This window comes from Symsagittifera roscoffensis, chromosome 7, assembly GCF_963678635.1.
Source record: "Symsagittifera roscoffensis chromosome 7, txSymRosc1.1, whole genome shotgun sequence".
Taxonomy (NCBI): Eukaryota; Metazoa; Xenacoelomorpha; order Acoela; family Convolutidae; genus Symsagittifera; species Symsagittifera roscoffensis.
In genome coordinates, this window is record NC_087068.1 from 27180772 (window position 1) to 27195900 (window position 15129).

Sequence of the window (15129 nt, forward strand, 5' to 3'; positions counted from 1 at the left end):
AACATTGAATCGAATTTGAGAAAAATCAGAGTCCAACTGCGACAACTCAAAGTTGAGCGGGAACAAAGCGTGAGCAGCAGTAACTGAAGATCATGTGAACATGGACATTTTTCTGCATGAAAATGGCAATATTTTCATGCAAGTTTTGATCTTCAATTTTTCTCTCAAGAACACAGAAAATCCGAACGCACGTTCGGAGAATGTTCAAATGCTTTTGGCGAACATTCGAAGGCTACTATCGAATGAATGTTGCAGCATTAGAACAAACTTTGAGATTTTTCCCCAATAAAAAAGTAAAAACCATACGACCTCAATAGAATTCTGGACTCCGATCATTGACACTCAATAACTGAAGGGTTCGGATCAAGAAACAAAGCAATCAATTGAAATCAACGCACAACAATCAAAAATGGTAAACTACACATCACAAGTATCGAGTTGGATTCAAATCAGATAGGACAACACAATCGATTTGAAAGCGAAGAAAAGAAGCCTTTCATTTGAATCTCCTCTCCTCTTCATGTCTCACTGTTCCATCGGCGTCTCACCGTTCTGCTCATGTTCAATTTGTCTCATGGTCGCTTTCTGGTTCAGACTCACACTCTTGGTTGAGTTGTTCGTTTTGTAGATGCCAACCAACTGGTCCGACAGCTCGAACATCTGGCTTCGGAGGGAAATAATGATGAACTGCGCATCTGCAGTTCGCCCCTACAATAACACCAAACATCATTCATCTGTCACTCAATCCACCAGGTAGCGGTGGGGGCACTAGGAAATTTAACGACAAGCAAATTAGCCGTGTGACCAGAAAAAATGAATTTAAAACCACAAACATTGCCAATCAAAAATTGGAAAAGAGTAATGAACGCATGTAACATAAACAAACACTGACTGAAAACGCCCAATGAAAACCAAGTTAACATCCTCCCCCTAAACGTTTTTTTTTGGGTGGTGGGAGGATGTTAACTTGGTCCGGTGAAGTTTTTAATCCGCTGAAAATAAATTCCACTTTCGAAACTAGAAATCGTTCACGTTTTTTCGCGCCATTTCCACATTCGTATTTGTAGAAGCTTATTTACGTCACTTTCAGCAGATGAAATTCAATTGAACTCAAAAAGTGCATATATACCTAAGTGCATCAATATTTTAAGACTTTTTAATGAAAAAAAAAACAAATAAAAATCAGCAAGACCTATATAAGAGTCTTCACTGCGTTCATTACTCTTAATTATGGGAAATTAGACGTAAGTGTATTGTTCGTGTCTAAAATTTGTTTACTGACTACAATTAAGTTTGGTTCGGGCTTGCTAAAATGCAAGTCAATTTTTGAATTGAGGCAATCTATAAGTTATGCATTTCAAAAAAAGTTTACAATATTTGAATTAATGTTTTATAAATCATTTATTATAAAAATTTTGACATGTAATGGGATTTTATTTTCTTGTATTTGTGAAGTTTTGCTTTAAGCAATAACTTTTGTTAACCCTTTGCTTTCCGTCTAAAATGCTAGTTTTGCGAGAAAAAATTAACGTCTAAATTCCGTTTTTATTGGAGCCGTCTAATTTGCTAATTGTCTAATTTCCTAGCCCCAGGTAGCGTCCTTTTTTGCTTGCAGCCTAATTATACCTATTGCAAAAGCACACGCCGCTACAAAAGCCGCTAAGATATCTCTTATAAGGACCGAATGGGCGAAAAAACTCGTGGGCAAAGGACCGAAAACAAAATTAGCCGAGAGTCAATTTTTAAAAAGAAGCAGTTGCCATTCAATTAAAATGAATTCAATAGAGCAATACTTTGCTTCTTTCATAACGAAAAAATAACGAAAAAAAATTATAAAATTTGTTCCAATTCGGTGGCGGTCAGTGACAATTTGAAAACTGCAAATTTTTGCGGTTTTTGTATTCGGCCAATATCAACATTCAATCCCTTATAATGTTTAATTCCTTTCCAAATTTTAGAAATCTGAATTGGCTGATTTTTATTCTCGCGCATTCGCTCCTTCGCGCATAAGGGATTCCATCTAAAATTTGCAAAGAAAGTAAACATTTCCAGGGACTAGAATATTGATATTGGCCGAATATAAAAACGGCGAAATTTTCAAATTGTCATTGACCGCCGCAAAATCGGGACAAAATTTATATTTCAAGGGTTTCGTAATGAAAGAAGCAAAATATTGCTTCATTTAATTCATTTCAATTGAATGACAATTGCTTCTTTTAAAAAAAATTGACTTTCGGCTAATTTTGTCTTCGGTCCTTGGCCCAAAAGTTTTTTCGCCCATTCGGCCCTTCGCGCATGCGAATAGCCCGCAGATTAACTATCCCCCTCCTATGGTACAACCCCTGTGAAGAAATAACTGATTAAACGGCAACGGTTAAGCATATGAGAATTCTGTACCTAGTAACGAACCTCTCCAAGGGGGGGGGGGTGGTAGCTAAAGAGACCTAAATTGAAATTAAACTTGCAAGCAAATTAAAATGGCTAATTAATTTGCGGAGAACTTTTCCTCAGTCAGGTGAGTGTTGCTTTAGCTTTGTTCCGCACCATTGTCGGCTTCGGGGCGTGGTTGATTATTCACCTGAATGTAGTTTGCGATGATGGACACGTTTTTGAAGTCCAGAGCAGCGTCAATCTCGTCCATGAAGTAGAAAGGCGTGGGCTTGTAGTGGTGCAGGGCGAACACCAGAGCCAGAGAGCTCAATGTCTTCTCTCCTCCGGACAAGTTGGAAATATTCTTCCAGCTCTTTTTCAGAGGACGCACACTAAAAGACAAACCACATCATGCAACTGCATCAGTGACGGGCGCAAGAATTTTGAATGGGAGCAGAGCGGCGTTTCGAATACATCTGTCGAACCATTTGTAGTCGCCCATTTCGACCATTTTTGACACAGAGGCGAAGCTTTGCTCCGCAAACACTAGCAAAAACACGAAAAAAGCAGCTCTAAAAAGTGCAATATAAAAAACTAGAAATAAGCCTCGAATAAGTAAAAAAAAAAAAATCGGCTACGCCTGGGATTGGATCTGCGCCGTAAATAATACACAGATGCGAAGCATCGCTTCGCAAACACTTACAAGAACATGATAACCGGTGGTACTGTAGCCACTTTATGTTGCGAAAAAGTGGTCAAACAACTTTCTAACTTTGGTGTTCAGAAAATTGCAGTTATGGCGGGCACAAACAATTTGTTTGATAAATGAAGTCAACAAATCATGGTGTAAGGGGCCGTAGTCGAAGAAATGGAATACCTGATCTGCACCTATCTACACCATGGTTTCAAAATTGCAATTGTTTCCTTGATTGTCAGAAAATGTCACACCCGAACAAATAAGATTAAAGGACTGTTATAGACGGTTAGCATGAGCCTACAACATCCCCTATGTGAAAACCAAACAGTTCAGATACAGGCAACATGTATCACCAAATGGCCTGCATCTAGACCCCCCATCCAGTAGACAGCTAGCCCGAGTTTGAGTTTTTCAAAATGCACTGTACAGCTTATAATTCTCTTCTGTGTTCTGTGCTTTGAAGATGGTCGCATGAGATCTTTTTCAAAATGCACTGTCCAGCTTATAAATCTCTTCTGTGTTCTCTGCTTTGAACTGGTAGCATGACATTTTTTCAAAATGCACTGTCCACCTTATAATTCTCTTCTGTGTTCTCTGCTTTGAACTGGTAGCATGACATTTTTTCAAAATGCACTGTCCAGCTTATAATTCTCTTCTGTGTTCTCTGCTTTGAAGATGGTCGCATGAGATCTTTTTCAAAATGCACTGTCCAGCTTATAATTCTCTTCTGAGTTCTGTACTTTGAAGATGATCGCATGAGATCTTTTTCAAAATGCACTGTCCAGCTTATAATTCTCTTCTGTGTTCTCTGCTTTGAACATGGTCGCATGAGATCTTTTTCAATATGCACTGTCCAGCTTATAATTCTCTTCTGTGTTCTCTGCTTTGAAGATGGTCGCATGAGATCTTTTTCAAAATGCACTGTCCAGCTAATAATTCTCTTCTGTGTTCTCTGCTTTGAGATGGTCGCATGAGATCTTTTTCAAAATGCACTGTCCAGCTTATAATTCTCTTCTGTGTTCTCTGCTTTGAAGATGATCGCATGAGATCTTTTTCAAAATGCACTGTCCACCTTATAATTCTCTTCTGTGTTCTCTGCTTTGAACTGGTAGCATGACATTTTTTCAAAATGCACTGTCCAGCTTATAATTCTCTTCTGTGTTCTCTGCTTTGAAGATGGTCGCATGAGATCTTTTTCAAAATGCACTGTCCAGCTTATAATTCTCTTCTGTGTTCTCTGCTTTGAAGATGGTCGCATGAGATCTTTTTCAAAATGCACTGTCCAGCTTATAAATCTCTTCTGTGTTCTCTGCTTTGAACTGGTAGCATGACATTTTTTCAAAATGCACTGTCCACCTTATAATTCTCTTCTGTGTTCTCTGCTTTGAACTGGTAGCATGACATTTTTTCAAAATGCACTGTCCACCTTATAATTCTCTTCTGTGTTCTCTGCTTTGAACTGGTAGCATGACATTTTTTCAAAATGCACTGTCCAGCTTATAATTCTCTTCTGTGTTCTCTGCTTTGAAGATGGTCGCATGAGATCTTTTTCAAAATGCACTGTCCAGCTTATAATTCTCTTCTGAGTTCTGTACTTTGAAGATGATCGCATGAGATCTTTTTCAAAATGCACTGTCCAGCTTATAATTCTCTTCTGTGTTCTCTGCTTTGAACATGGTCGCATGAGATCTTTTTCAATATGCACTGTCCAGCTTATAATTCTCTTCTGTGTTCTCTGCTTTGAAGATGGTCGCATGAGATCTTTTTCAAAATGCACTGTCCAGCTAATAATTCTCTTCTGTGTTCTCTGCTTTGAGATGGTCGCATGAGATCTTTTTCAAAATGCACTGTCCAGCTTATAATTCTCTTCTGTGTTCTCTGCTTTGAAGATGATCGCATGAGATCTTTTTCAAAATGCACTGTCCACCTTATAATTCTCTTCTGTGTTCTCTGCTTTGAACTGGTAGCATGACATTTTTTCAAAATGCACTGTCCAGCTTATAATTCTCTTCTGTGTTCTCTGCTTTGAAGATGGTCGCATGAGATCTTTTTCAAAATGCACTGTCCAGCTTATAATTCTCTTCTGTGTTCTGTGCTTTGAAGATGATCGCATGAGATCTTTTTCAAAATGCACTGTCCAGCTTATAATTCTCTTCTGTGTTCTCTGCTTTGAACATGGTCGCATGAGATCTTTTTCAAAATGCACTGTCCAGCTTATAATTCTCTTCTGTGTTCTCTGCTTTGAAGATGGTCGCATGAGATCTTTTTCAAAATGCACTGTCCAGCTTATAATTCTCTTCTGTGTTCTCTGCTTTGAACATGGTCGTATGCGATCTCTTCGAGCACAAAATTGATTGATTATTTTAAAGATTATTCATCACAACTTCACTGAAAACTTGTTTTTAATATATCGGTTATCGATTTTTGAGTGTAGTCTGCTTTCATTTTTTGTTCATAGCCGCTTTCTTGTCTTCTGTTACCCGCTCAAGTTAGAAAAGATGGTCGCCTAAGATCTCTTTTCCTGCTTAAATTTGAATTTACAAAAATTTGCCTAAACTGGATTAAAAGTATCATATGGCCATTTTCACCCGGATTACCGAAATTTTGTTACTGGTCTGCAAATTTGTTTAAACACCTTTACTGGCTTAACTCCTTTCATTTTGGAAAAGTAGAATGGTAGCTCAGGATTTTTTGCCATCTCTTCATCTAGAATCCTCGAAAACTTACCACAAAAAGGCCGCATAAAGTCTTTGTCTTGAAATCTGCGCTCAAGGCAGCTTTAGGCCAGTACTAAACTCATCACTGCAAATATTCGAGAAACAAATGGATCTCGGCTCCGGAAATTCAAAAATTGAAAAAAGAAGAAATTAGAAAAAATTAGAGACAGGAAAAAGAAAATCACTCATGCCGCCGTGATGATGACAAAAAGCAGCAGTGAATGATACAGAAGAACTTCCAAATAAGTGAACACTTTTATCCACGAGTTAGCTTAGAAAAAAGATTCGTAATAATACTCTATGCTGATCGCTAGTGTAAAGAAAATAGCCTTCGAGAGGTATAAACGAAAAGACCAGAATTTTATTCGTACTCTTACTCTAAATTAGTGCATTATAACTCCGAGGATTCTCCTTAGAAGTTTTTGAGCGGGTCGGCGGAAACTGGATACCAGCAGATTTTAAAACTCAGCAAAAAACTATTCATTATCGTTTACGCAATTATTAGAATAAATCTATAGATTTATATAGGCTTAGGAGTAAATTATAAAGAGACACAATGAACTTTGATCAAATAGGATAACATTTCCAAAATATGTGAAATAGTCTCGAATAAAATCTGTGGACACAAATTCCTTGCTTGAAGGAAACCTCCCAGCAGTTCAAAGAATTCAAGTAAAAACAGAATTTACACAGAGGCGAAGCTGAGCTTCGCACCACTTGCGATACGAAAATAAAAAAGCCGCTAAGTCAGAAAAAATCGAAAAAAAATTCGAAAATGTCGAAAAACTAGGATCTATCTAAAAAATAAGGACAGTTTTCAAATTAAAAAAAAAACATGCCAAGACAATGGAATGTGAAAAAAGCATCCGAAGAAAATTTACCAAACGGTAACAAAGCCAAAAAATACCTTGACAGAATACCTTTAGGCAGAAAAAAAACAAGACTTAAGTTATTAAGTATCCTTCACCCTCAAAACCAGCATACATACCAGCACACACAAATTTCTTCGAATTTCTGTTAAGATTTATAGCGTTTTGTGCGAACCAGAGGTGAGCATAAAAATTTTGTTTTCTAGAAACGAGTCGATATTAGGTCACTAAGCCGAGAAAAAATAGGCCGAAATCATTTGGGCAGAATAAAGTTTTTCAGCGAAAAAAAAGAATACAAAAAAATCAAGTTTAGTTCAATTAAAAACATCAGGAGAGGTAAGTCAGAACAGTTAAAGCAACTGAATTGTAAAAAAAACAATTCTACAATATGAAAACAAAGCCGACCTAAGATAAGCAGATAAATAATGAACCGACAAGTTTTTCGAAAAAAACAGGCCCTGTCAGATTCCAACCCAAGACCTTTGCCGTCCCAGTCGTAATCTTTACCTCCAGACCAAGTGTGCAGGAGACACAAAAAATAGAATTAGTAAAGAACTGAACCTAAATTTATCATTTCTACTTTTGACCATTCTGTGCCCTAAGTTATTTAGGGGAAAAAAGTCTAGCACCCATTGCAAAACCCTAAAATACAAATGAATAAATAGTGGAAAACAATGAGCAAGATGCAAGTCTCTGCATGAGGACAGGATAGGACAGGTGTCAGCTGAACAGGTGGTGTGGTAGGGTGTCCTATCACGTCTCGTCTATCCCACAAGACGACAGAGAAGTGGGCGTTGATTGGTTGATTACCTGAAGACGACTCCTTCGGAGAAGGGATCCATGCTGTCGACCAACTCCAACTCCGCATCTCCTCCCAGAGTGATCATCTGGTACATCTCCTTCAGTCTCTTCACAATCACCCCCAGCCCACTCATGAACTCACTCTGTCTCTTCCCCTTCAGTACAGTCACCTCCCCCTTCTTCAAGTCTCGGCATGACGTCATCCTGTCTAGCTCGTCCACTCGCTCCATGTACTGCGCAAACTTCTTCCTAAAGCATCCACCCCTTGTTCAAAACTTGAAAAAAAACATGTTCCGATTTTTTTATGCTTCTTAATCGCAAGCTAACAGATCATTGGTATTTTTTTTGAGCTCAGGTGGCTGAATCTCACTGAGAGGCTGCTGTAAAGAACTTTGCTGACTCTGTGCAATGCTGAAAAAGATGCGGCAAAAAGTATGGATTCAAGATACTTCACATTGAAACCAAGGACACCACATTTCAAACACCAAAGACTCTACTTGAGAGATTCACCTAAATCAGTGCTGATCTTTTCAAGCGAACCAATGCAGCTGTGACGAAACAGCTAATTGTTGAGTTATTACAAGCCTATGACAATCACAGATTTATATCATTTGCTAGTGGAAAAAATTTTGTCAATACTAAAAATCATTCAAATAACTTGGAAATGTTCTCAAATAGGAAACCAATTACGAAAATGTTCGATGCTAACTGTAATCGGAAAAGTAATCAGAATAGTTTGCTTTTACGCTATTAAGTTAAAAATCACTCCATGTTACGGATAAAATTCATCCCATTTTCAATTTTCAAATTCATCCTGTTTTAAATATATTAGGAAATTTAAAAAAAAAACACTCCGATATCTTATTGCTTCACTTTTTTCCTCCGCTGATACTTTTTTTGATAAAATATTTCAATGATAAATCATTACGTAACATATCAATCGAAACATTAACACAAGCAAAGCTGCGCTTCGCTAACACTAACAAGAAAACGACAAAAAGCAGCTCTACAAAGTGAAACAAGAACAAGGATAGCCGGTTGCTGTGCAAGTATCATAGAATGTTACAAGCATATTCTTAAAAAGATACTACAATTTCTCATGATTTTTTTATTCAGTGCTGTTTTTTTTGTGCGTGGTGTGATGATAAAGATCTGAAAAAAAAACCCAAAACTTAGGCACATCCGACGGTCAAATAAAAAAAACAAATCGGACAGCGGTTATTGTCGAGAAATGACAAGAAAAATTGTTGAAATTTTTTTGAACTTTTCTAGTTATTTATTCCAAAAAGTCGCTAAAAACTTCAAAAAACAGTTTTACTGGAGTAAAACTGAAATTAAATGGCTTATCCTTCTTTAATAAGCCTGCTCGCTTGCTTTAATCGCTCGAAATTAGACTAAAATTCAAAAATTCCAACCGGTTCTTCTCGACACTGGGAAAAATTTTTAATGTGGTTCGAATCACGACTGTAAGGTCTTTAATATGATAAATCACTCCACCAATTACCATAGTTTTTGGTAAAAAGTTTCGGTTGAAAAGCAAATAAACAAACAGCTCGCTCCTCTTAATCGCTCGAAAATTTCAGACGGGTTTTTCTCCGATGAACAAATTTTCTCGAATTTTTTTAAGTCGTTCGAATCACGACTGAAAAATCTTTTTGATGATATATCACTTGATTCATTCCAATAATTATGTGATAACTGATTTTGCGTGTAGAAAACCTAAAACACGAAACCTGAGACCTCGAGATTTGGAGACTTGCATCTTCAATGATGCAGCTATAGATGCTAATAAATCGCCAGTGCTATGCAGCAAAAATACAACTTAAACTACATGCGGCGTTGAACCCCCCGATCAATAGATTAGGAGTCTCACTTCCTTCCATCTATGCCACGGTCGCTTAACGATCGTCAAACACTAGCCACAAATAAAGCAGATAACAGATGCTATGAAACTCCGATTCTACAGATCTTGACTATAGCAGAAGTGCTACCACAGATGAGCACGTTTATTTGCGACTTAGCTTGGGTAAAACAAAAGTCATACTAAAACACTACCCCAGCTAGCTCAATACTCTACATATCTATCTTTTCTAGATAATTTCAAGTACTTTGGAAGAAAACGTGCCAGAAAAAAATCAAAATGAATCTGATCTCAAATGAAATCTATTAGGCAACCTCTTGATTTAGAAAAAAATTAAAAGAAACAAGGATTTTCCACTGCGCTATGTCGTTTGATGACTATATTATATCTTTTGTATAATTGAGAAATATAAAAAAGATTTACCTCTAATCGGGAGCTGTTATACGCTAAGTTTGAGGCAAATGTATGAAACGGCGGTTATTTAACTTGAGGTTGTAATCTGCACGTGTTGAATTACTTTGAAAAAAAACATGAATCAGTTCTTTGAGTATCTAGCTATCGCTAAAAAGTTTCACGTTTGATCGAAGCATTTTTCCGTTGAAACTACCCATCATTGCAAAAACATTATCATATGCTCAGAAAAATCTCTTCAGGTGAGGTAGATTTAAGCCGCTATCCTGTAATCTTTATCTCTAAAGCGCAGAAAAAATGCCGAAATCTTATTGTTTTTAATTTTCAAAATATTTTTAGTGTCACATAGAGGGAGGCGAACTCCAATCTCTCAGAGCTGTTTTCATCTAAGATTAACTTTAAAACGAAGGTGAAGCTGCAACTTCCCAACACAGAGGCAAAGCTTCACAAACACTTGCGAGAACACAAGAAGCAGCTCTATGAAGTGCAATAACAAAAATAAGAAATAAGCCTCGAATAAGTAAAATTTCGGCTACCTCTGAGATTCGAACCTGCGATCTTAAGTTAAGAGTCGCACACACTAACGACTCAGGCACGGAATCTTCATAGAAAAATAAATTTGCTATGAAATTTATAAAGCTACAGTGAAATTTCGCTAAACTTACTGAGCTGGAAAATTATTAAAAAGATTTTTTATTGTTGTTTTGTTGTGAGAAAAAAAATTTCTGTGATAGAGCTTGATTATATGGTATCACAAAAGGAGTCACTAAAGCATTGGCCGCTCTTGAAACAGCTGAAAACCAGAAAAAAACTACATTGGAGCTAACTATGATGATTTGAATGCACTGCTCCAGCAACAAAACTTCCGTTCTCGCCTCAACAGAAGCCTGGCAAGATGATATACATAATCCTAAACTATACTGCCTAAAAGATTTCAAAAAAATATCTGAACGAAACAAAAATCAAGCTTTGAGACGTATAATAAAAATATTTTATAGGAAACACAATACCTTTGAAACTTGAAACCTACGACTTAGCAAGTAATTTAAATTCTTAGTGTCTGGGCTACATATATTAACACAGAGGCGAAGTTGCACTTCGCATACACAGGCAAAAATATGACCGATAACCCGGCGCGGATATAGGATTTTCTCGAGGGGGGGGGGCGGATTTTCAAACAAATTTTGAAAATTTGTCGACTTTTTTTTAGGTCGACCAAATTGATTTTCTGAGCTCTCCGAAACTAATATACAAACCCTAATTTGACCAAACTTTCTGCGCCGCAGAATTTGACCAAAGGAGTTTTTTCGGCGCGCTACCCCCTCAAAAACAATATAGATTGACGCCTTTAGAAAAATTTAAAGTTCAGTCAGCCAAAAATGGATATCACAAAATAGTACAAAAGGGGGACCCTTTGGGTCGCCAGGGGTTCGAACTAACATGCCTTAATTTGTAGAGCAGTGTATGGAGCAGTACTAACATGAACAAATTAAATGTAATTAAAATAAAATGAATTTTTTTTGTTATTTGAGATTTTTGTGAAAATCATCACCCCCACACGCCATATTAATAACAATGTGATAAATTTCGCTCCTAGTAACAAATCAATTATGGCAAGTAAGCTTCCTTCAACCAATTTGGAACGATTTCTATGACGGATTAAATCTCCGCTTACGCGTTAATAGTGCAAAACATATTGCGCGTTAATTGTCCCGAATTTGCCAAAATGGCAACTTTTAAACCCTTAATACTACACATAAAATGATGACAGGTGAATTATCTTTCCAAATTTAAGCTCAGGGCAACAATACTTTTGTAATGATACTGAAAAAAATCCCGTCAAAAATGGCAAGTTAAAAAATCGAAAAACCACGCCGAGCACAAATATTCCGTAACTTTCGTTAAGAAAATCGGAACAATAAAAGTAGCATTGGCTGTACTTAATAGCTGGTTAATGCACCACTTGAAATAACCAATAATTTAATGACTTGGCTGGTCGCAGATTAAAAATCACTATCGTAGTTTACTTACACGCATTTAGCAGCACCCAATTAGCTCACACCACACAATGCGAATAGTATGCAAAAAAAACCAGCATATTTGTCCTGCTTAAGGCTGAGTTGAGCTGAATGTGGTCGAGAAAAAAAGAAATCTGGCGTTGCATGTCAGCTAAAGTGAAGATTTCTGACCAGAGAACTTATTTCTGCACAATAACGACCTGTACTGCAACACACATCACAATAGATTACCTGAAATCTTCAATTGAGGCCATATTCGGTTTCATAGATTTCAATTTCTCCTCAAAGGATTCTAGCTCCTCTTTCAATGAGTCAACATCGACCTCATTTAGTTCTTGTTCGCTGAGTGTTTTCAGCTCACAGGGCGCGCAATCTTCCGTGTTCACACGCAATGCTGCTATCTAAAATAATACATCACACACGTGAATTTTTATCGAAAACTATCCAAAATCAGGTTATTCGTAGGACTATTCGTTGATCAAAAATCCTAACAACAATTTTACTTTCTATTTTCTAGCACACCCCAGGGCAAAATTAGGGTGGCGGGGCGGACGCCCAATCTCCCCACCTCAGAATTCGGACCCGCTACCAAAACAAGCCAACACAGTTGAAGAAGTGTCAATAAACTCAGAACTAGAAAAACATAACGTAAAATTTTTTTTGAATAGTTCAGAACTTTCGACTTTCATAGAAGAAAGATAATCACGTTTAAACTCTCAAAACTGCTGAATATTTTATGATTGACTGTTTTTTTTTTCATCAAAATGAATTAAAGAGGGGATTTAAATCCGTTTTTCCATGTAGAAGAAATCAGCTGTGTCAACTGATTCGAGAAGGTCGCGCTATCCAATCCGCGCTATCTCCCAAGCAGCAATGACAAATGAGAAAGCGAAGACAACAGTGCAAGTAAACAAACAGTTCTCGATAGTGATACTTCTTCTTGGCAAAGTCAGCGCTGCCCTTAAATGACTCGAAAAATGCGACGCTCCAGGTATTTTAAAGATTACCATCCAAGTGCTAGAAGATCTGAAGACAAAACCTGTTGGCGCAGCATCAACTTTAGAAGGTCTGCTTCGGGCGCCAGTTGATGACATTTTGATGGCATCTCATCGGACGACATTCTTATCTCGGTCCATAACACAGATGGAGGTGCAAGTCCATCTGGTCTTGACAGTGCTGGGCTCAGAAGGATTCTCTGCTCAAAACAATTCAAACCGATGTCTGATGAATTTTACGATGCCCCTAGCAATGACAACAAGACGACTCGGCAAATCTTATGAAATCATGCATCGATATCACCGCTACTTGCAAACAGACTGCTCGTTATCGAAAAAATGCAGGAGTTAGAGCGATTTGGATAGGCGAGTGCATGAGACGGAATATCGGGAAGATCATCACGCGGAAGTTCAAATGTCATCTCACTGAAACTTCTGGTCCACTCCAGTTAGCTGCAGGACATCTAGCTGGAGCAGAACTAGCTACCACAAAGCAAAACAATTCTTTGAAAACGAAAAGACCGATAAAATTCTACTGGAGGGTGCAAACTCGCCGAAATCGAGCGACGGTGGGAGCTTTTAGTTGTTCATGGACCAATCTTTGGTTATCACCCAAAAGCTTCAAAAAACTACCTAATCGTAAAAGAGCATCTACTCGACGAAGCTTAAGTACTCTTCGAAGACAGTGACCTTAATATATGGACTGGTGGTCACAAGCATCTTGGCTGTCCCTAGGCAACCATGATTTCAGTAACTGTTTCTGTAACGACCTCATTGAGAATTGTGCGGATCAACTTAAATCTCTGAGTGAAATTGCCAAATCTTATCCTCATGAAGCTTATCTTGGATACATCCTGTGACTTGGATACATCCCGTAACAAATGGAATTACTGCGGAACATGCATCGAAAATAGGATTACGATGCTGAAAAATCTTGACGAAATCGTCACTATTTCACTGCTCCTGTCTTATCGGAAACCCTGTTAGCTTTGAGTTAAGGAGCGTATTGTGGCTGTCATTTGGTTGGTGGGGTGGGGGGGGGGGGCGGAGACTTGGAATAAGAGACTAGTATAGCAGCATGGCCGCAGATTACGATTACTCCGAGAATCACATGACATACCGGTTGGTTGAACCATTTGCTGATCAATCTCTCAATCTGCCCAATAATACTCCCCAAGAGAGGCTCCAATGTCAATCAAAGAGTTGCAACAAATCAAAGTTGATCAAAATTGTGCCAATATTATGCGTGACGTAACCTCGAGTTTCAAGCCATGTGAAAAGGCAAGTTCCTGCTGGTTAAGTACCCTTCCCATTGAGGATGGAAACAAATCTCTGAACAAATGCGAGTTCAGAGAAGCAATTGCAACCCACTACCATCTGCCTGTTTGCAATCTTCTTCGGAACTGCAAACGCGGAGCAATTTTTTTCGATCGATCATGCAATGTCAACGACAGTATAAGGAATCTGCTTGCGGAAAAAAAAACAAGAGGTATGCGAGGATGTGTACATTGAACCACAGCTACAGCCACCTTCTGGTGAACCTCTGGAACTTGCAACGGCAAACATATCAGATTCGACACGTCTCGATGTCAAGGCAAGGCATTTCTCGGCTACAGGCGAAGTTACTTTTTTGACTTTAGAATATTTCACAGCTCCTGTCATTCGTATGTAAGCAAGAAACTCAATGTGGTAGACACTCAGCTCAGCTTGAGGCGGAAAAGCGCAGAAAGGGCGATAGAGATAGAACGTGGTACTCTGACTCCCCTAGAATTCTCTTCTGCAGGGGGAGCCGGCAATGAAGCCCAGAATTTTATAAAGCGGCTAGCGTCTCTGGAATCCAAGAAAACTGGCGTTGCGTATACTGAAATAATTCGCAACCTTAGAACCGAGATAAACTTTTGAGTGTTGAAATCAGCAATGACGGCTCTTAGAGTTTCGCGAAAGCAAGGTGAAATTACAAACTTGAATTAGTTATAAAACTTCCTTCTCCTCTTCATTTACTTTCCCTTTTTGCAGTAATTTCATTTCTTAATTGTATATGTAGAGTAAATATAGTTAATTCGAATTCTTTCCTGGTCCTCTTTCTATCATCCCTGCTGCTATTTCTAGTTTCGTTATGTGTTAATGTAGTTTGTTCATTGTGAATTTACTTTTTCCAAGTTCAAGAAAACCAGTTGTTCGCGCCATTTGAACGTTTGTTAGAGTAGCATAAGTTGCCTTAGCTCAAGAAAATGAATTTAAAACTTACTTAAGACTTTCGATGCAAGACAATCTTTAAAAAAGCCTCAGTCAAAAACAATGAAAAATGTTGAAAAAAAACTAGGTGAGCCCAAACTGTTGAAGGTCACTTAGAGCCCAGCTGGAGTTTCGTGTTTGATATTTTCGAATTT

The 15129-nt window shown here is 38.0% G+C and overlaps 1 protein-coding gene across 1 annotated transcript in view; it reads right to left on the minus strand.

Moving 5' to 3' along the window:
- LOC134850899 (structural maintenance of chromosomes protein 4-like) overlaps positions 1–15129 on the minus strand; it is a 208051-nt gene continuing 192922 nt past the window's right edge. Inside the window, exons 20-23 of the mRNA XM_063866676.1 lie at positions 11976–12145; positions 7464–7703; positions 2579–2762; positions 1–708 (exon numbers count right to left, since the gene is read on the minus strand). Of these exons, the coding sequence (XP_063722746.1) occupies positions 526–708; positions 2579–2762; positions 7464–7703; positions 11976–12145 (777 nt within the window). The 3' untranslated portion in view covers positions 1–525. The remainder of the gene's footprint in view (positions 709–2578; positions 2763–7463; positions 7704–11975; positions 12146–15129) is intronic.